The sequence below is a fragment of the Urocampus carinirostris genome, chromosome 2 (genome assembly GCF_059441175.1).
Source record: "Urocampus carinirostris isolate Australia breed hairy pipefish chromosome 2, RoL_Ucar_1.0, whole genome shotgun sequence".
Lineage (NCBI taxonomy): Eukaryota > Metazoa > Chordata > Actinopteri > Syngnathiformes > Syngnathidae > Urocampus > Urocampus carinirostris.
Window position 1 is genome coordinate 58,748,832 of NC_142350.1, and position 22,294 is coordinate 58,771,125.

Genomic DNA, 22,294 nt, shown 5'->3' on the forward strand with positions numbered 1-22,294 from the left:
ACGATGAAAATGTCAGACCCCTCCATGATTTCTAAGTGGGAGAAACTGCAAAATAGCAGGGTGTTCAAATACTTATTTTCTTCACTGTATGTATATATATATATATATATATATATATATATACACTTTAAAGTTTGTTCCTATATATTTTTAATATTTATTTTTGAAACGTTTTTTTATCATATTTTTATATTCGTTCATATTTTTCTCCAAATTGACCAAAGAATAAAGGTAACAGATTTATTTTGTATCATTATATTTGTTACATTTAAAAAAAAATTGCATTTATTTTTATTTTCAAGGTATGTATGCATCGTTTCATCAAATATAAATATATATTCCGATATCATTTTTTATTTTTATATTTTCATTTGTTTATTTATTCAGTGAAGAATAAAGATTTGAATAATATATCTATTTTGCAATCATGACATAAGTTACATTTTTGTTGAAAACATTTTGGGGTAATTATTTTGGCTTTTAAGCTATTTGGGTATTTGGTCTCTTTCATTTTTAATCACATTTATTAATTAATCATTTTTGTATTTTTTTCTTACGTATGTTTTTATTTTCGTTTTTAATTTGCCAATTTGTGGTCCTTCACACTGTTTTCCAGACCTGATCAGTGAAAATGAGTAACCTCTCCTTGTTTCCTACAATGGAACACTGTGTATTTTTCAACTCCTGTATTTGTATAATGTAGTGCCACTGTAAACGAGTGCTACAAAGCGCAATAATACAAACTTTGTCAAACAAATACACTTTTTTCAACCTAGGGGTATTTGAAAAAATGTCTAAAATAAATATTTTTTGTAATAATTGATTTTTTTTCATCGCTAGGAGGCGCTAAATATTACACATGTTGCCAGGTTAAAGAGGTTTGTTAAACCTGAGGTTTGGGGGCCAGATTTGGCCTGCCACATGATAGGACTACCACATTAGGTGCCTGTACAAATCCCAAAGAGATTCTTGTGAGAGTTAACGCAAGCTAATTATTCCTGAGAGTTGTTGTGGGATATGTGACCGGCTATCCGCGTTCACGGTTTGTAACAGTCAGTTTGTTGTAGCGTTCGAAAGTATCGATCGGATTTGCGACGTCGGGCTTAAGGGAACAAAGTAGAAAGCGGTAAGAGGTGAAGTGATACATGCGTGATGAAGGCCAGCCTCATGCAAATGCTGCTTCACCCTCGCAATACCTGAGGCCTCGGGCCCGGTTTAGGAGCTCCTACTAGAAACTCGATAAAGATTATGAAGACCCCCTTGGCCAAATCTCTCAGCACGACTGGGATCTGTTACCCCCACAAACGGATTTTGGCGTCCGCGTTGCCGTGGGTGAAAATGTTCCCCCATGTGGCAGCAATACACGGGAGTTATCTACAGTATTTGCTTCTCTTCAGTTCCTTCGAGGCGTCTTGAGTGTGGGGTGAAAAGTATATTCTCAGTTTGTTGAAGGACCCGGATAAAAAGTCCCCGTTCAGGTGAAGTACTTGCAGTTTGTGGAATCGATAGCGCAGTACGACGTGCAGGTGAGGTGACCCCGGGATCTGCAGAGAGGAGGAGACGGTACACACGTGAGATGAAGCGAGAGGCTGGCCGGGTTTTGAGACGGACCGACAAGATGGGCTTACCCTGGCAAGTAAGAATGACACGATTGGTATCCGAAATCTTTGCCGTCGCATTCCTCCGTGCCCTCGTGGCGATAGCCGTCTCCGCAGAAGGCGCGTTTACACTCTGGAGATTAGGATAGAATTTGTTATCAAAACGCGTACAATGCACGATGGAATTAAAAAATTGCCATCCTGATCCATCCATCCATCCATCTACCCTGGTCATATCCCTCGTGAGGGGTGACCGACAGCAAGACAAACTCATACAAAAACAAATAAAAAAAGGGAAAAAGTAGCAAAAAACACACACACACACATTTTTTGGGACCATGGCAAACCCCAAATGCCCAAACACCCAAACAAGTTAAGCACCTCGGCACCAAAGTCGGTCATGCTTTCGTCCCTCCATATGAAACAGGACACAAGAAAGCGGCCATGTCCCTCGGGTCAGGGTGACACAACACACTCTTCTGTTCAACAGCAGGGCCCGACAGCTTTCACTGGTTTACCCCTGCCGCATCATACGGGTGCCCAGCCCATCCTTAAGAACGCGTCCACAATCCCACTATCCTTTCACAACACCCCTCCACTCCTTTCTATCACCAACAAGAGCTCTAGCTTGCATTATATTTAGACCTCTTTCCTGCAGAGCACTCACAACACCATCCATCCATGTCAATCGCAGCCTTCCTCTTGGTCGCCTTCCATTGACTTCTGCTTAGTAGATCCTCTTCAACATTCCCTCCTCATCCATCCTCCATGTGTCCAAACCAACCGAGTACTCTCTTATCCACACACTTGCTCAGTTCCACTACTACTCCAGTTCTGTCTCTCACAATTTCATTTCTCAATCTACCCAATCTTGTCACTCACAACATACTCCTCAAACACTTCCTCTCAAAATCATTTAATTTCCTTTTTAAATCTACGTTCGGGCTCCAAGTCTCTGCACCATACATTAGAGTCGGCACAATCTCACTCTCATACAGTCCCCTCTTAACATCCACACTCATACTCTTGTTGCTCATCAATCTCCTCAGAGCACCCAAAACCTTGTTTCCTAGAGTCACTCTGTGCAATACCTCACACTCCATTCCACCTACTGTGGCCACATCACAACCCAAGTACCTATCCTGATAAATAATAAGTTTAAGGCAAGCATGTATTGGCATAGACCAGCAATGTCTAAAGTCCGGCCCGCGGCCCAGATACGGCCCGAGATCAAATTTTTACTGGCGCCTCTGTCATGAATACTCTGTGGCCCGTCAGTCATGTTGATCGCAGTATGTAATAAATTTCAAAAATCGCCATTTCACCAGATCTTGACAGTAGCCCTTTGGCCACTGTCCCCATTTCCGGCATGGCAACTGTAAATAAAAAAAGGAAGGTTGAGTGTGAGGGCGGCCGCATTTTTTTCTCACCGAAATCTGAAACAACTGCGATTCCAGAATTTAAAACGTATATAACTAAATACCGCAAATTCTGGACTATTAGTCACTCCTTTTTTTGCTACATTTTAAGATTCAGATTCAGATTCAGATTCAGATTTACTTTATTGTCATTCGTGTACACGTGTACACAGAACGAAATGTCGATACATCTGACCCGCACAGTTTCTTTGAACGTCAGCCGGGATAGATAAGATTAACCATGTCTTCGTCAGAATCTCAGCGCAGCAGTTCGTCATCTCGCGGTTCGATGCCTCTTCCAGTTGTTAAATGGTCCAGTTTATTGTCCAGAGAGCGAACGTTAGAGGGGTTAGCCTTTAGCCTAGCTGTTAGCCCGGCCCGCTTCGTCGAGGGGTTAGCCTTTAGCCTAGCTGTTAGCCCGGCCCGCTTCTTCGTCACGCCGCTGTCTTGCCACTCTGCCTCGCCGCTTTGTAGGCCGCTGGTCTTGTAGGTCTTGTTGACATAGCAGTCTGTGGCCAATAAACACTCCCGAGTGGTCGTAGCACCGAGCGCTTGATGTCGAGTGGTCGTAGCACCGAGCGCTTGATGTCCTCGTTCGGCGGTCACGCCGCTGTCTTGCCACTCTGCTTCGCTGCCTTGTAGGCCGCTGGGTCTTGTTGACATAGCAGTCCGTGGCTAATAAACATCGAGCGCTTGATGTCTGGATGATCGCATATCCAGCAAAAAAAACTGCGATCGTAACTTAATCTGCAGTTCGAGCCGACTTTGTGCGCCATCAAAACTGAGTCGAAGACTGGATCTTATGGCCGACGCGTACAAAAACCGTTGCAAGTCGATGCAGCCGCAGCCGAACATAAAATACGTCGCGGCTTGTTCCTTCAACTTTGCAGGCGTGTCGGGCCCTTCCAGCGGATTTCCCAAGCTTAACTCAATTTTGTTTTTTAACAAGCCGCACCATATTTTAAGCCGCAGGCTTTAACGACCATAAAAATGAACTCATTATGTCCATTTCTTACATTAAGGCGGGGAAATGCCTAGTACAGTAAAGTAACACATTGTGCCACAGTTAAGAAACTGGTTGGTGGATTGTGTCCACAGCTGTCAATCTTAACCAACTGGCAAAGCAGTCAATATTAATTCCATTTGCATTTACATGTACGCAGGAGTGCGACAAAAGCATTTTCAAAACAAAACTTGATACACTGTACTGACTAAAATTCAGAAGCCCTTACAATCATCTTACACATGCTGAGCCATGTGACTGATCTTAAGCTCTCCCATCCCTTGCGCACATGACAAAGTGATAGAGAGGAAACCGTGTTTAGCCAAATTGAAAATAAAAAAACTTACATTTTCTTCTAAATTGATCGGAGAAAATAAGAAATAAAAAAAGTATTTGTAGAATGATTTATGAATCAATGTCAGGTAACGTAAAGAGAAATGTGTTTGATTTTTGTTCCCTATGTTTTCATCCCAGACTTAATTGCCATAATAGTTTAAAATAAAAAACGTCCCTTTTTTTCAAAGTAAAGGTACATCTGGAAGTCCAATTTAACGACTATTTAAACAAAAAAGATACAATTTTTTTCGGAAGTTTATTTTTGAATGTATTTATATTTTACACGCATAGTTGTGAAAAAATACATTTAATTTTTTAATATTAAAAAAATGAAATGGAAAAAAAAGGAGGTAAAAGAATTTTCTTCCTTACATATTATGGCGGCAAAATATAAGTGCAGACAGTTTAACGTTTCAAAGAGTTATTCTTTCTCAAAAAAGATGACAAAGTCCCTTCTTCATCGTAGGGCAGAGAGAGGGAAGACGTTTCGTGCACTTCTTTGATAGTCATGATGACACGAATCATGTGATCACCAAAAACATTGGGGGCTGACATTGTTGGCTAAGAGTGTGCAAAATAATGTCCATTAAAATGGTACCTATGACTACCCACTATCCAAAAGAGACTAACTACACACCCCAAGGTTGGCATTAATAGGACATTGTCATTTCCTTGGAATACTGCCAAAGAGTAAACACTATCAGAGATAGTTTTAAAGCGTTGTTTATGAGTGAAAGTCAAAAAAGGTAATATCAAAAAGACAAATATATACTGCCCTGCGATGTTGATACCTTCTTATTGGTAACATGCTTCCATGATTTAAAGTCAACTTACTGACGCAGGCATCAGTGACAACTTTGTTTCTGTCGTCGCATTCTTCGCCGCTCTGCACGATGCCGTCCCCGCAGTAACCATCATCTTCGGGCGACGTCTCCATAGATTGAAACGCGCTCATCTGGAATGGGAAGGCCTTTTACAGAGTTTAAGAAACGTCAGTGAGAAATTAAAACACTTTTTGACCAGGAAGGTGACGTGGATAGGATCAATACCTGAATTGGAAACCAGCCGTCAGTGTCTTTGAAATATAGAGAGCGCTGATCTTTGCGGAATGCAAAAGCGTTCTGGGTCTGAAGACGTTCCAGCTCCTCTTCGTTGCTCACCACAAAGATCTGAAAGGAATACGAAATTTGGGCAAAATATGTATAAAATGTTTTGCAGTGTAAAAAAAAAACATAGTGTCGATTATTCATTCAATATTGCTACATTGTCTGGAGTCTCTATATATGGACTATTATCTCATTCAGTGCCGGACTGTTCTCTCAAATAGGAATCATTTTTGAAGAAAATATAGGTCTGTAGCTATGTAAAAATAGTATATATCAAAAGAAAGCCTGAACCCTCATCTTTCATTAGAATGAAAAAGTATTCTTTTAGCTTTAACCATAGTCCATCCATTTTTTTGTCTCAGTAAGACAGGCCTGCAAATGTCCACAGTTTAGTGTGGCAAATTCCTCCATCAGAAGATATAGTTGAGTGTCATCTGCGTAGCAATGGAAACTGATATTATACTTGCGAATAATATCACCTAATGGAAGCATGTAAATGCTGAAAAGAGGGGGGCCAAGTACTGAACCCTGCGGAACACCACAGGTAAGACTAAAGGGCTCAGATGTCATTTCACCATATTTAACACAGTGCGTCCTATTTGAGAGGTAGGATCTGAACCATAAGAGGACGGTTCCTGAGAGACCAATCCATTTTTCCAACCGTTCTAGTAAGATATTATGGTCCACAGTGTCAAAGGCAGCACTAAGGTCCAGCAGCAGCAAGAGTGATGAAGCGCCGGAGTCCAATACAAGTAAACATGACTTGACTTGTAGTAAACAAAAGTTGAACATTTCTAAGCTTCTTGAAAATACTTGTTTTCAAGAACTCCTCTCAGAAAGGATGTATTTCAAGCAGAACTTTACTTCTGTGCTTCCCTAACGTCGTCCCTATCTATGCCTTACAATGGAGAAGGGACTTTGTCATCTTTTTTTTTAGAAAGAATAACGCTTTGAATCGTTAAACTGTCTGCACTTATATGCTCGCTTTTCGCATCGCACTGCGCATACACGGTGTAATGGCCGCCAACACACTGCCATACAGTGGACACAGGAAAAAGAATAAGGCACAAAGTGTGTTGACAAAGATCTATTCATAGCCGCTCCTGACATCTAAGGGGGATTTATAAGAATGAAATAATTCCCAGTGGCTTAATACTCACTGAAAGCATGTGCCAAAGACTTAAGAATAGTCATATTTATTTGTATAGCCCTTAATCTCAAGAAGTCTCAAAGGGCTGCACAGACAACAGACTATGCACCGTCCCCTGATCTAAACCTACAATGAAGGCAAGGAACAACTCAAAACCTCAGCATGAAAGAATAAGAAAACAAATAAAGAGGTAAAACAAAAATAATGTATTTTTACGTTTTGGTACTCAGGGACCATGCTTTGTACAAAATGTATTTTGATGTCACGGCACTGAATGAGTTAAAAGAATTATGTTACTCACACTCGTTACAGAACAAGCTACCCTGTTTTTTATAATACATATGTTTTTATTGTTTAATCAAATACTGTTCGTTACCTATGTTTTCTCATTTTAAGCACTACTTACTAAGATTTTTTTTTAGGATTTATTTTTAACTGAGATTAAAAAAAAACATTTTTCCGTCATTTTAAGAATTAGTCTTTACAAAAAAATTACATTTTACTAATAATAGAATTTTTTTTTTACATAATATTATAAAATTATTACATTATATATATTTTTATAATATTTTTGGAATAAGCCGTATCCTTTTCTAAATTTGTTTTTACCAAGTGAAATATTTGTTCTTATATTAAGATTGTTATTTTTTAATTTAAAATCTGATTTTTCATACAGTTCAGGATTCTTATTTTTACTAATAAAGAAATCAAATTTAATTGAATATTTAATATAACAAATGCAAATAAAAAATTTAATTAAAACGTAGTTTTTTCAAAACCTTGGAAAAAATAATTTTTAAAATGAGAACAAAAGAGAATTCGCCAGATAATTTTGCTTATTTTAAAGATCTTGGAAAATATTAAATACAAGCACAGGACTTGGGTTGTATTTTTTCGAACAACAGTTCATATAGAAAACCAGAAATCCCTCTCGTACTTATTATTCAGGACGATCATATAATGTAATATTGCATATAAGCTAAAATATATCCCCCGCCTTACCGCAGGTACTTTGAGATTTTGTGGCTTTCCTCTGTAGTGGTAATTTTCCAATAGAGAGCCGCTAAGGGAACTGCAGCTGCATTGTCCGGGTTGACCGGGTGGCCCTCGGGCACCCTTACTTCCGACCATGTGAAGTCCTGTAAACGATCACAGTACCAAAAACAAAAAAAGAAACATTTGTGGCTAGCTCCCTGTGATATTGAACTCTAACACGATGTGAGCGATAAAGTGTAACAGAACCCCCGTCTTCCCATTCCAGTCCGGCGACGTCATGCCGCAAGCATTTTGCTTCAAGAGATTGGATTTCTCCTTACGACATAAGTCGAATGCTTACGCTAGTCTTTGCTGATGAGGCGCTTGGCAGCACCCGTTGCTACAACGGACAGCGCCGGAAACAGATGGAGTCACTGTGTGGGCATCAGGGTTGGGTAGGGTTACTTTAACTTGATTACTTTCAATGACTTCTGGATTACTCCAATAGCAAATATGCTAATAAAAGACAAAAGAAACTAAATATGAATAAAATGACTACATTTTGTGCAGGCTTGGGGAGTAACGGAATACATGGAACGGCAAAAATAATATTGGCAAGCTGTTTGGATTTATTTTCATTTTGCTTCTGTCGCATTTCATGTTAGTTTTGCCGGAGATCGAAGAGATCAAAGCCGGGAAAGAAAGCTTACCACGTGTTGTGAGTCATCATTTGATTCCTATTTAGTTTCTTTTGTCTTTTATTAGCATATTTGGTATTGGAGTAATCCAAAAGTCATTGAAAGTAATCAAGTTAAAGTAACCCTACCCAACCCTGGTGGGCATGTTATTTTAGAACAGTAGTTATAGTTACTCACTACTTCTTCCAAAAAGTTACTCTATAGTCAAAGTAAATACAGGGATCAGAATTTTCCGCGGATCCGCGGATTTCCGCTGTTTTTGAACCCCAAAGGCATTCCGACTTTTTCACTTTTTCTCTTGCGTAGCAAACAAATTCAAAATCCGACTGTCTCACTCTTTCCTTTATTGCTCTGGCGCACCCTGGCGGCCGTTAGAAAAATTGGCCGCATTGTCGCACAAGCTGCAGGGACTGAACTGCATTTGAACTTATCTTGCAGTATTTACTAAACAATCAGTTATGTGGGCAAATTATTATAATCTTCTAAAAATGTTACTTAAATGATAAATATAAGCATGGTTTTGGACAAGTAAATTGCCTAAAACCCAGGTTGGGGGGGGGGGGGGGTTGGGGGGGGGGCTGGGGGGGGGCTCCGCCCAGGTTTATTCCTGGACGCTGGCTATTTCAGCTGAAAATGAAAATCTCCATTCTGATCCCTGTAAATAGTAAGCAGTTGTAGGGGAAAATCCCTTGCTAACTACAGTTAGTTCATTAGAAATGCGAGTTTCTCTTGTCAACAATGTCTTTTTTTCTTTCGTTTGAATCAATTTTCCTTGTCATATAAATAGACGTAGTTTGTTAGTATCAAACCACATGCATTATTTATGTGCGTGTCTCTACTATTTTCTTTCTGGACTCCTCAATCATTATCCATATGAATGAACTGAAAAATCGAAAAATTAAAGTTAAAATAGAATAATAATTACTACTTCCTTAGTAAATCCAAGACACAATATGAGGCTATTTCGAATTGAATTGGGTGGGAAACCGTACCTGCTGGCCAAATCGGTACCCACAGAATTAAAATTTGAAGGAAATTAATATAATTTAAAGCAATTTTCTCTATAAAAGGAAAGTAACTCTTTCTGTTACTTTAAAAATAAAGTCTATGTCGAAAAAGTAAAATTTTCTGACCGGTATTCGAGTCAGTTGAATCAGAGTAAAAACAGACAGATAGTTGTGTAATAGAACTTTGTCATATTTATTGCACTTCGCCTGTAAAGAGATTTATACTACACTTGAAGTGCAACAAAAATAAACAGTACACAATATAATAAAATAACAATCAACAGTAAACAATATTAGGCGAGTTTAATTACCGGTAATTAAATCTTACTCTTACAACCTGAGACAACTGGTCAAGAAGACACATGTTACTGTACTTCAAGTATTTTGGTCACAACAAAAGTCTACTATAAAACAATGCAAAGTGAGTTTCCGCCAATGAATAAAACTCAATCTCTAGTCAGACTGCTCAAGTAGACATATGCTACTGTACTTTAAGTATTTACACACAACAAAAGTAAACAGCTCCAGAAGTGTGTTTAACATTGCAGTGTAAAATAAAGAAATCACACTCTAAAAACCTTAAACACTGGTCAAGTAGAAAGAGGCAACTGCATTTCAAATGTTTTGTTGACAACAAAAGTCAACAGTAAAACAATATAAAATCTAATCCCTCTCTCTATGAGCTTAATAACATAATAACTACATTACCCACAATGCCAAATTGTTACTGGGGATCGCTGTGTGTCCCCTAATATTTACAGTTTTATGTTATAGTTTACTTGCCAATGACATGAAAGTAATGCACAACTTTTGACCGTCAGTAACGATGACAGCGTTGTATCGGCAGAAAAAATAATAAGTTACATTACCCCGGTACTGAAAAAAATAACTAATTTAGCAGCTCACGTTGAGCTTCATTGGCACGCCCATGGGAGGAGCCGGCACACCATCTTACGGAAAGACGTGGGCCGAGAGGAGAAGCGAGAGGACTTGAAGAGAGGGTTTCCCAGGGACTCCGACGACACTATTCGACCAATTCGGCCGTATTCGATGGAGTTCACTGAGTTCAATTGTTAATGAAATTAAATCCCCCGTGTGAAAATGTTGGCTTTTCTTGTTCATCTTTTCCATCAAGAAACGAGCGCGCATTGTTGGGTGAATGTAGGTTGTGTTTGGTTAATGGAGTCAGATAACTAATTCGAACAATTTGGTAAACGATACATTTTGATATTTAATTCCCAACACTAGTATTGACTGTTTTTCAGTAACGCGACCAACACGATTAGCAACGTTGGGCAAAGTCATCACCTGTGACAGGAGGACCTGGCGGACCGGGAAGGCCGGGAGATCCTTGTGGGCCTGCGGGTCCCCTTGGACCGCCACTGCCGGAGTCGCCTTTAACTCCCTGCAACATGGACCAAAAAATAGACGCCTTCAACTGTCTTGCATGCTTGCTAAGTCTATTCTTTGCAACCTCTAGGGGGGTTACTATGACATGCTTTGAGATGACACAAATAGTGTTGGTTATGTTGTCATGCAGGCTTTAGTGGGCCATAGTACTGATGGGTCAAGCGGGACATCTTCTTTTGCAAAGGCAATGGTTCTAACGGTAATCGTTTCTTTCTCCAGTTTTGACACGGATTTGTCCTTCAAACACAGATGATTGTCGGATTTTAACTTGCACTGGCTCCCAGTCCGCTTAAGATGTGACTTTAAGGTTCTCTAACTAACATACAAATGTTTGCATGTTCTCTCAGATTTGGTTTCCCCCTACGTTCCTGCAAATATAGGTCTACTTGTGACTCCAAGAGCCAAGAAGAAATCTGCAGGCTTGAGAGTGTTCTCCATCCAGGCTCTGGTGCCTCCAGAGATAAGATTTCTTTAAATCTAGACTTAAGACCCACTTCTATTCAATAGCTTATGATAGATGCCCACCTCATATTTTTCCTGTCTTTTTCCGACTGCCTGGCTGGTGGTGATACGAGGGAGAAGGACGATTTGTAATGAGTCAGTGGACCAGCGTCTAGACCTGAAGTATGTCAACGCCTGCATCGACCAGCCGGCAGTTATGGACTTTTTGGACTATTTTACAGGCTTGAGGCGTCGTTACTGACATGCACTTTCCAGACAAATGTCAACGTGTTATCTATTTTTCTCTTATTTTGATGTTCACTATGTTTGTGTTACCCAATGCCAAATCTATTGCACCCCGGTCATCCTGGAAAGGGGGTTATCACTTGTGAGGCCCATTCTCAAGGTTTATAGCAGGGTGTTTGAATACTTATTTTCTTCACTGTAGTTCCCACAGTATTTATTTTACTAAAGAAACAATTTGTAATATAATAGAATTAAAAACGCAGTCCTTTAACTTGCAAGCTAATCTGCTACTGATGTAAAAAAAATATTGGATCATTTATTTCCCCCAGTTTTTTTTACTGCATTTTTAGTCTTGTTTACAAATCACATAAATAATAAAGTTCATATCCAAGCTAAACCAACCTAAAAAAGGTTTGATAAACACATTACTGCTCACTCTTACAGATGATTGTATTTCTAATTCCAAAAACAATCCTGTTTATCTGGAGAGCAATTGATGGATTCAATGAACATCCATCCATTATTTGCAACGCTTATCCTCAGTAGGGTCGCGGGGGTGCTGGAGCCCATCCCAGCGATCTTCGGGCAGTGGGCAGGGGACACCCTGAACTGGTTGCCAGCCAGTGTCAGGGCACACATCTAGGGACAATTTGGACCGGACAATTCACCTGACATGCATGTTTTTGGAATCTGGGAGGACACTGGAGTGCCCGGAGGAAACCCATACAGGCATGGGGAGAACATGCAAACTCCACACAGGAAGGTTTGATCTCATGACCCCAGAACTGTGCCGCATACGGGCTAACCGCCGTGCTGCCCGAGAATATACATTGGAGTATTGGAGTACTCGGTTATCGCGGTTAATGGGGACCAAAACCACCCGCAAAAAGTGAAAATCTGCGAAGTAGCGACGCCCCTTCAAAAATGCTTAAAAAAATAATATATATATATATATATACAGTGGAACCTCAATTCTCGACCATAATCCATTCCAGAACCCTGTTCGAAAACCAATTTGTTCGATCACCGAAATCATTTTACCCATTAAAAATAATGTAAATCGTTTTAATCCGTTCCAACACCCTGAATGTTTACCTTGAATGTTTAACGTAAACATAAAGCTAACCCGGGCTAATCGTACGTCCGCGCTTTCGTAATCTTCCGTACGAAAGATTACGCTAACATGAACGTGTAAAAATAAAAAAATCAGGTCGTTTACAAGTCATTTAGCACCCGGGTCTCCACAACAAGTGGTGAGCGGTTCATTGGAAAGGGGGCTCTGTTCCAACACCCTGAATGTTTAACGCAAACTTAAAGCTAACCCAGGCTAATCGCACGTTCGTGTTATCGTAATCTTATGAATAGGATTTCTTACCTTTGTGGTGGTCAGCAGAAGGCGCTCGCACACCTCCTTCATATTTGGCTATTATTTCTTTCTTAAATGCAATAGTTGTACGCACTACTTTTCTTTTTTCACCTGTAGCAACTTTGCTGCTTGCACTGACTTTCTTCGGAGGCATAATAAGGGGCTAAAACACCCGCACGCCGCTCAGCATCGCACCCTAGCGTACGCACTCACGCATTACCGGCGTTCGAGACAGCGAAGCAAGAATTTCTCTAAATTTTTGTTCGAACTGAGAGGCGTTCAAAAACCGAGGTTCCACTGTGTATATATATATATATTTTTTCTTTTTTTCTTTTTTTAATTATTATTTTATTTTATTATTGTTTTTTTTTTAGACCCGCGAAGCTCTGAACCCGCGATTGTGGAACCGTGAAGGAGCGAGGTCCCACTGTACTCACCTGTTTGCCTCTCTTGCCCGGTCGACCTGTAGGACCTCTGTTTCCTGAGATGCCAGGTTCTCCTTTTGGACCCATTTCCCCCTGTGCAAAAACAAACCCCCAAAACAATCATTTGCATTCGATTAAGAAAAACGAGGAAAAATCCCGAGCTTACTTTCTGTCCCAGCATTCCAGGGAAACCCATTGTCCCCTGAAGAAACAACAAGAGAGAACAAGAAGGTAAAATATGATGCGTCCAAAATTGCCCAAAAATCATGTTGATTCTGTACCCACTTTGTCACCTTTGGAACCTCTCTGTCCATGTTCCCCCCGTGAACCCTGATGAAGCAAACATATGGTCGGTAATTCCATATTAAAAACCTGCCTATTGACAATCATAGAAAAAAAAAAAATCATACCTTTTCACCCTTATAGCCAGGTAATCCCTAAATTCCAGAACAAAAGGTTAAAATGCAAATAATATAGTAAAAAATATGAAAGCAAGGATAACGTACCCTTGGCCCAATTGGTCCTCTACCGCCAGGTAAACCCATGAGACCGGGATCACCTTTCTCGCCCTGATCATAGGAAAGGAAAAACAAAAGCACATTTTACAAATGCCTTATTTTAATAAATACAAAACTGAATAACTGAATATAAACTAATTTGAGTTAACAGTTGAGACTCTAAAAATAATAACTGAATCGTGTTTTGCTAGTTTATACTCAAAATAAAGCAAAATGGAGTCAGCTATTAGATTTTGTCCTAATATGGTGTAGAACAAGTGTCTCAAACTCGTGGCCCGCAGGAGGACAGTTTAAGCCCCCCGCTTTGGTAAGAAAGTTTAAAGGGACAGTGTGTGTCATTAGGAGCCTCCCTGTGGTAAAAAAATATTAATTAAAAAAAATATATATTGAAAAATAAGCAAAAATACATTACTATTATATGAACACGCACACTTTAAAATACTCCTTGGAGAAATATACTTGTACTTCACATATCACAAACTAATTTTCTGCCATCATGCTGCCAAGGGTACCGGAGGAAAAAAACAAATTTTTTCCTTCTTTTTTTCCCCTTTTTCTTCTTCTTTTTCTTTGCTTTTCCCTTTTTCTGTTTTTCTTCTTCTTTTTCCCCTTTTGCCTTTCTTTTCTCTTTTCTTTTGTTCCTCTTTCTTTGTGAAAGGCTGGGCAATGAATTGAAATGAAAACTGCTATGTTTCGGTCACTAATTTGTATTTTTCATTGTGCGTTTTAGCACTTTTTTCAGCTGCACAACATAGTTCAACATCTTGTGGTCGAATAAAATACGTTGGCCCTTTATTGTAAGTGCAGGCAAAGTAAATTATTTATAATAATTCTTGTTTTTTTTTAGATATTTTTGTGTATTAAGTTATATATTAATTTATATTATATATATATATATATATATACACACATTTTATTAGAGGTTTTATTGTGGAAAACCCGGTTCGGCCCAATGTCATCCTGGCCCTAGCTGCGGCGGCTCCACAGTGAATCAAGTTTGAGACCCCTTCTGTAGAAGGTCCGATACAAAGGGCAAAAGAACAAAAACTACAGTTGCAATGTGAAAAAAATAGTACAATGTGAAAAACCTTCTAAAGTACAATATTCTTGTTCTGTTTGCAGATAAATGTGCACATTTTAAGTTTTTTTTCCTGCATTTTTTCTTGTGAAAAAATGTGCTAAAGAAATGTAAGAATTTGTATACTAATATTGTCAAATAACACAAATAATTGCCCAAAAATAAGCACGTTTATTTGATCTCATGTTTTTGTTCCCGTTTTTTTTTTATTGGACTATGAACATCCAGTTTAAATTTAGGAAAAGGATAACTGCAAGTTAAGGCAAATAATTCCTTAAATGAGTGAAAATATCTGCCAAGATATTTAAAATACTTGGAAATTTTATTTAGCATTTTCTCTCGATATTTTAGATGAAGTATTGAAACGTGCTTGCAAGCACACGTTGGTCGAGTTAAAATTTCAAACGTAATATCTCATAAAATATAGATACTATTGGGAGAAAGTTAAATACAGTGGAACCTCGGTTTTCAAACGCCTCTCAGTTCGAACAAATCGGTTCTCGACCCAAAATTTCGAGAAATTCTTGCTTCGCTTTTCTTCCAAAAAATCGGAGTTCGAACGCCGGTACGCTAGGGGCGATGCTGAGCGGCGTACGAGTGTAGATTGCCCCCACCCCTCGTGAAGAACTGTTGTCACGGCAACGCGCACTTCTTTTTTGCTTTCGTTTTTAATATCGGTGAACGGAGTGTTTTAACCCCTAATTATGCCTCGGAAGAAGGTCGGTGCAAGCAGCAAAGTTGTTACAGGTGAAAAAAGAAAAGTAGTGCGTACAACTATTGCATTTAAGAAAGAAATAATAGCAAAATATGAAGAAGATGTGCGAGTTTCCCTTCTTTCGAGGGAATAGAGCATGGCTTCTGCAGACCACCACAAAGGAAAGAAATCCTATTCATAAATATTTTCTTTATCCTTTAACCGCTCACCACTTGTTGTGGAGACCCGAGTGCTAAATGACGTGTAAACGACCTGATTTTTTTATTTTTACACGTTCATGTCAGTAATGCGAACGTACGATTAGCCTGGGTTAGCTTCATGTTTACGTTCGTGGTAAACATTCAGGGTGTTGGAACGGATTCAAACGATTTTACATTACTTTTAATGGGAAAAAAACGATTTCGGTGATTGAACAAATCGGTTTTCGAACAGGGTTCTGGAACGGATTATGGTCGAGAACCGAGGTTCCACTGTAATCCAAAAATCTAGAGTAAAAAAAACTACAATTCGATTTAATTTCTCCTTGTATGAGCTGAAAGTTTAGGGGGACGGCCCGATCTTGGTAGATTTGCAGTAGCTTGCACAGTGCCTCTTGGGATGTTTAAAGCTTGGGAAATCTTTTTGTATCCAAATCCAGCTTTAAACCTTTCCACAACAGTATCTCGGACCTGCCTGGTGTGTTCCTCGTTCTTCGTGATGCTCTCTGCGCTTTAAACAGACCTCTGAGACTATCACAGTGCAGGTGCATTTCTACAGAGACTTGATTACACACAGGTGAATTCCATTTATCATTGTTAGTCATTTAGATCAACATTGAATCATTCAGAGATCCTCACTGAACTTCTGGACAGAGTTTGCTGCACTGAAAGTAAAAGGGCTGAATCATTTTGCAAACCCATTTTTTCGTTTTTTATTTGTTAAAAAAGTTTAAAATATCCAATAAACTGTGTTCCACTTCATGATTGTGTCCCACTTATCGTTGTTGATGCTTCCTCCTAACTTCTTGGCTTGTGCCCTGGAGAATGATCTTGGTCAGTCCTGATGATCTTGTGACGTGACCATATCACTGAAATTTCTGTCAGCGCACAGTTGACAACAGTTCTTCGTTGGGTCCAACGTGGCCTCTCATGGTGTTGGGCACAGTTTCGTTTGTCTTATTGGCTAAGTAGTTGATGACTACAAGTTTCCTGTAGCATCTCCAAGGCCTGGATTTTCTTTTCCAGTTCTGCTGTATGAGTCCATGTCTCGCAAGCGTAGGGGTAGATGGAATATACCAGCGCTAGCATAAGTCTGATCTTTGATTTCACTGCTATGTTCTTCTCCCTCCAGATGGGTTTAAGTCTGTCAAGTGCGGCTGTGGTTTGAGCCATGATTTCTGGTTCGAACCCCTCCTTTGATATGACAGCTCAAAGATACAGGTGACAGGTTCTAGCTCTCTGTGGTTGATGGTGATGTTTGTGGTGATACCTTAGGGATTGGTGGTCATTACTTTTGTTTTTATGTGCTGATTTAAATCTCATACTGGCTTCATGCTTTGTCCAAGGCGATTGACCAGATCTGAGGTAATGTTTGTCTCCTACCAATCTAGCAATATCTCAGCCAAATGGACGTTAGTGATGTTGTGTCCCCCAACACTGACTGTACCTTCATTATGCTCCAGAGCTTCAAACATGATCTTCTCCAGTTGAATAAAGTTAGAGAGAGAATGCAGCCTTGTCTCACACCGACTGTGGTCCGAAACCATACTCCAATGGTACCATTGATCATTACCGCACTTTTGGCATTGGCATACAGTTGTTCAATGGTCTGAACTAGATTCTGGCCCCTGTTGTCCTTCCGCATGTTGGCCCATAAAGCGGCTTGCCGTACTCTGTCAAGGCCTTCTTGGATTCAACAAAAACACGATAGAGGTTTCTCTGGAGTTGTTGAAACTTCTTACATCGGATTCACAGATTAAAAAAATCGGTCCTGTGGTATATTTCTTCCTAAAACCTGCCTGTTCTTCGGCCAGGATGTTTACAGTCTGTAGTTTAAGTCAGTTTAGTAGGACCTTTAGCAAACCTTTACTTGCATGGCTGATGAGACTGATGATTCTGTAGTTGGAGCATTGGCTGCGGCTGCATCGGCTCGCTACAACGGGTCAGGTGCAATCGACATTTCGTTCTGTGTACATTGTTACACAGAATGACAATACAAGGAAATTATTATTATTATTATTATTAGTTGAAGGTTTCCTTTCTTCGAAGCAAAATTACCAGCGGTTTTGTCCATGCAGATAGCATTGGATCAGGAGGTAGAGCGCTCGTCTTGGGATCAAGAGATCGCAGGTTCGATTCCCAGCTCCTCCGTGTTATATGTCGAAGTGTCCTTGGGCAAGACACTGAATCCCTAATGCCTCCAATAAGCTGCATGGCCGCTATTGGTGTGTGAGTGTGTGTGTGTGTGTGAATGGGTAAGTGTGAAGCACATTGTAAAGCGCTTTGGGAGGTCTTCATTGACTTGAAAAGCGCTATATGAATGCAGACCATTTACCTTTTACCTTCCTGTTTGCCAGATCTTTCTGGAGATCTTTGTCAAGATGTCTTTGACAGTGGATAGTGATAATGCCCTGCAGATGAGTTGACAACCGACATCTCACAAAACCGAAACAGACTGCCGAAGTTTGTTGGCTTAAAGAAGTAAAACCGAAAAATAAGTGAGAAATCTATTTTATTATATATAAATCAAATGATTTAGATTTTATTCAGGATGCGGCTAATTGAGTATTAACGGGAATATTATTAACTTAAACTACTTTTGATTTTTATGGTTAATTTGTTTTTGGAAAAATTGGATCTATATAGTGCTATAGCTGCTTTCATTCGCTACATTTTAGAAGTGGGAATAATTTATTGGTTTGGGTTGCGGCTTGTAATTAGAGTGTGATGGTGGGTCCTGAACCTAAACCAGTTGAGAACCATTGCACTAGAAAAAGGAATGATAACTTCCCAATAACCCATCACAACTGTTTGATAAAGTGGACGCATTTATTCCTCTGCCTTGTCATCAACATCCAATATCTACATAAAGAGATCTGACTTACTCACTTTGGGCCCACTTGATCCTGGCCATCCAACTGGTCCTTGCTTTCCGGGAAGTCCAGGGGAGCCGCTACGACCCTGTTGGATGAGGGGACAAACACTTGAAAAAAAAAACCAACACCTTATCCAGCTTGCTTTGCCAATAAATTGAGATGTTTATAGGAAGTTAAAAACAGGGATTAAACCTCATTGCTTTGAGGTATACGTCGCAAAAGGCAGTCAAATCTGTTTGCAACAGTATTTATCTGACATATGCAGGAGCCCACGCAGGGGAGGACAGACTTTAACGAGCACTGTCACTTGGCCCTATTTAATTAAATGATAGTCTGTGTATAGAACAGAAGCCAGTGCTTGTGGGAAATAAAATGATTTATGACCTGGCTCTGAGCACTAAGCTAAATTGCACCGCAGTGCTGCAAACTCTGCCCACTCAGACCACCCGCCATTGACTCCTTTCCTGCAGAAAGCCATGGCCGGGAATTTTACACTTCCGCCGCTAGTCCTGCACGCTTACAAGTTAGCGCTCGACTTTGAGACACGAGGGCCCGACGTGAGCTCAGCATCTTATGCGCCATCTCCCGTCAAGGTTACGCTGGCTCGTGGAGCTGACATTGAATCTCATTTTTGTGCAAATCCATTTAGCGCAGAATAGCTGGTGATTAATGGAAACGCTCACCTTTTGTCCAGGTCTTCCGATTTCTCCCTGACAACAGGACGTGAAGGAAGGACAAGGACAGACGCCGTTAATGCATTTCCAAACTACCATCTGTCAGCATCTTGGGCTGCAGGCCAAGACAAATTGAGCTCACAAAAATAAATACCACGCGTGATCAATGGATTTTGAGTGGTACACTGCGAGAAAAATACATTCTTACCCTATCGGCAGAAAATGTTACACATGATGTGTTTTACACTGCAAAAAATAAATTCATGAACAATTGGTAAAACATGTTTAGAACATTTCTCCGTACTGTGCTTTTCTTGATTACGTTTTTCTCTACTAAAGAGGAGGAACAACCTGAAGCGGAAACTGATGGTGTCCTTCTACAAAGCCACAGCGGGGAGTATTCTGACATATGGTGTCACCGTGTGGTATGCTAGGAGCATGGCAGCGGACAGGAAAAACATTCAAAGAGTAATCAACACAGCTCAGAAGATAACTGGCAGCTCTCTGCCCAGTCCCGAGGACATTGCCGGCTTGCAATTTTGCACCAGAGCCACCAACATTATAAAATACTGTTCTCAGCACCACGTCTTTGACCTGTTGTCCTATGGTAGGCGCAACAGGTACCTTTATACAGGCTCAGAGATAGTTCTCCCAGGATCCTCACCACCCTAAACAAGCACCCAAAACTGTGAAAATGTATATCTTTGACTTAATTGGAATTGTTTTTTTGTCGCGACTAAATGTTTTTGCACTACTTGAATCTATGCAATCAGGATTCAGGGCTAACCACTCTACTGTGACAGCCCTGATTACGGTAACCAATGATCTTCTACTGGCAATGGACTCCGACGCTTCATCACTCTTGCTGCTGCTGGACCTTAGTGCTGCCTTTGACACTGTGGACCATAATATCTTACGGTTGGAAAAATGGATTGGTCTCTCAGGAACCGTCCTCTTATGGTTCAGATCCTACCTCTCAAATAGGACGCTCTGTGTTAAATATGGTGAAATGACATCTGAGCCCTTTAGTGTTACCTGTGGTGTTCCACAGGGTTCAGTATTTGGCCCCATTCTTTTCAGCATTTACTTGCTTCCATTAGGTGATATTATTCGCAAGTATAATATCAGTTTCCATTGCTACGCAGATGACACTCAACTATATCTTCCGATAGAGGAATCTGCCACACTAAACTGTGGAAATTTGGAGGCTTGCCTCACTGAGATAAAAGAATGATGTCACTCAATTTCTTGCGCCTTAACTCTGAAAAGACCGAAATGTTAGTTATTGGTCCATCTAAATGCTGTGACTTGGTCTCAAATACGTCTCTGAACATTGACAAATGTAATATCACCCAGAGTGACTCAGTCAAAAATCTAGGTGTCATATTTGACCCCAATCAGTCCTTTCAAACACACGTTAAGAATATTACTAGAACAGCTTTCTTCCATCTTCGCAACATTGCTAAAATTCACCCTATGCTGTCTCAGTCGGATGCAGAGATTATAATTCATGCGTAAACACAATTGAAACACACAAAACCAAAAAACACAAATATTTCTTGCACCAAATATGCCTCGTACACATTACCTGGGACAGCTTTTAGCCATGGCGAAAAACTTTCGTCGGACAGTCACTTCCCATTAAATTCAAGCTCTCGGTCAGAAGTTGCTATATGTATTGAGGGTAGACCTAATACATGTGTCTGCTCTAAAAAGCTCGACTGAAACCACATCACCGTTTTGATGTTGCCACGAAAGTAAATCGGTGCATTTAAAAAAAAAAAAAAAATGATAGATGTAACTAAATCTTTTTAGTTCAAACAAATATAAATCTTATCATTGTGTTCATATTTCAAAGACTTTTGAAAATTGGATTTAAGACAGTTTAATGCCAATTAAGGCCTTATTTTTAGAATAATGTATCCAATGCCAACGTGATCCTGGCCAAGTACGGGATGGACGGCAAACGAGACGCTAGAGCTCTGGAGAGCAATTCCCTGAAGGACCACAACGTTCGAGACGGAGACCTTTTTGAAGATCCCCAGCTGGCTAAACTGTGGAACAAGGTCTGAGACTGTGTAGTCTGTAGTTTGCAATAATATGTGGTCTGTGCAGCCCTTTGAGACTCCTTGTGATAGGGGGCTACACAAATAAACATGACTTGATTTGACTTAAGACTTTTTAAGGATCCGTGGGATCCCTGTTATAACTTAAGTCAGTCTCTAAGCACTACTTTGTAATTATTTTTGCCCATTTATCGTGACAGACTTTTATCTTATTTTTTTCTCATTAAAGTCTTTATTACATCTTTACCCTGGAGTGTCATTTCTAATCTAGTTGCATACAATGTGCCGCAATATTTATCAATGATAACGAGGACAATTCAGTTTTCCTTTGTCGGGCTGGATAAAAACGCCAAATGGGCTATATTTGGCCCCCGGGCTGTATTTCACTCACCCCTAACATTCTATTATTTTTCTCATGTTACTAAGTAATAAAAATAACAAGTTAAAACATCTTGTTAAAGAAATTACACTTGATATAAAGAAACAATTCTGCCAACGGGGTAAGATTTTTTGCAATGTATCTTTTTAGTTTAGCTTTATTTAAAACAAATATTTCAGTTTTAATATAAGAAAGAAAATAATGTATCGTTTGGCAAACGTTTGCTCATTTTAAGATTTGTTTTTTTACTACGACAAGAAAAAGAATTAAAACGGGTCAAATCTGCTTCCCGTCACGTGAAAATTTGGATCATTATATTGGTTATTTTTCAGAAAAACTAATTAAAATATTGTAAAACAAGAAATATAATACTTAAAATGAGCAAAATGGGGTAAGAACTGTATTTTTTGCAGTTTAGAAATGAAATTAAGTAAAATCTTGTTACCTTTTCTCCCTTGGGTCCCGCAATACCTGGTAATCCTGGCAAACCCTGTAACACATTCAGAAAACAATGTAGGAAAGGAATGAACCGTAAATCCCACCTATTTTCCACAATTTCGTCCCCAGGGTCATCACCACCCTAAACAAGCACGCAAAACTGTGAAAATACAA

At 39.7% G+C, this 22,294-nt stretch overlaps 1 protein-coding gene across 1 annotated transcript in view; it reads right to left on the reverse strand.

The window, feature by feature from the left end:
* Nucleotides 1-213: 213 nt before the first annotated feature.
* The window catches only part of colq (collagen-like tail subunit (single strand of homotrimer) of asymmetric acetylcholinesterase), a 29,263-nt gene continuing 7,182 nt past the window's right edge, over nucleotides 214-22,294 (reverse strand). Inside the window, exons 4-17 of the mRNA XM_088328104.1 lie at nucleotides 22,128-22,172; nucleotides 19,247-19,273; nucleotides 18,577-18,648; nucleotides 13,686-13,748; nucleotides 13,590-13,616; nucleotides 13,465-13,509; nucleotides 13,346-13,381; nucleotides 13,192-13,272; nucleotides 10,600-10,696; nucleotides 7,614-7,750; nucleotides 5,405-5,524; nucleotides 5,190-5,325; nucleotides 1,629-1,731; nucleotides 214-1,544 (exon numbers count right to left, since the gene is read on the reverse strand). Of these exons, the coding sequence (XP_088184230.1) occupies nucleotides 1,475-1,544; nucleotides 1,629-1,731; nucleotides 5,190-5,325; nucleotides 5,405-5,524; nucleotides 7,614-7,750; nucleotides 10,600-10,696; nucleotides 13,192-13,272; nucleotides 13,346-13,381; nucleotides 13,465-13,509; nucleotides 13,590-13,616; nucleotides 13,686-13,748; nucleotides 18,577-18,648; nucleotides 19,247-19,273; nucleotides 22,128-22,172 (1,059 nt within the window). The 3' untranslated portion in view covers nucleotides 214-1,474. The remainder of the gene's footprint in view (nucleotides 1,545-1,628; nucleotides 1,732-5,189; nucleotides 5,326-5,404; nucleotides 5,525-7,613; nucleotides 7,751-10,599; nucleotides 10,697-13,191; nucleotides 13,273-13,345; nucleotides 13,382-13,464; nucleotides 13,510-13,589; nucleotides 13,617-13,685; nucleotides 13,749-18,576; nucleotides 18,649-19,246; nucleotides 19,274-22,127; nucleotides 22,173-22,294) is intronic.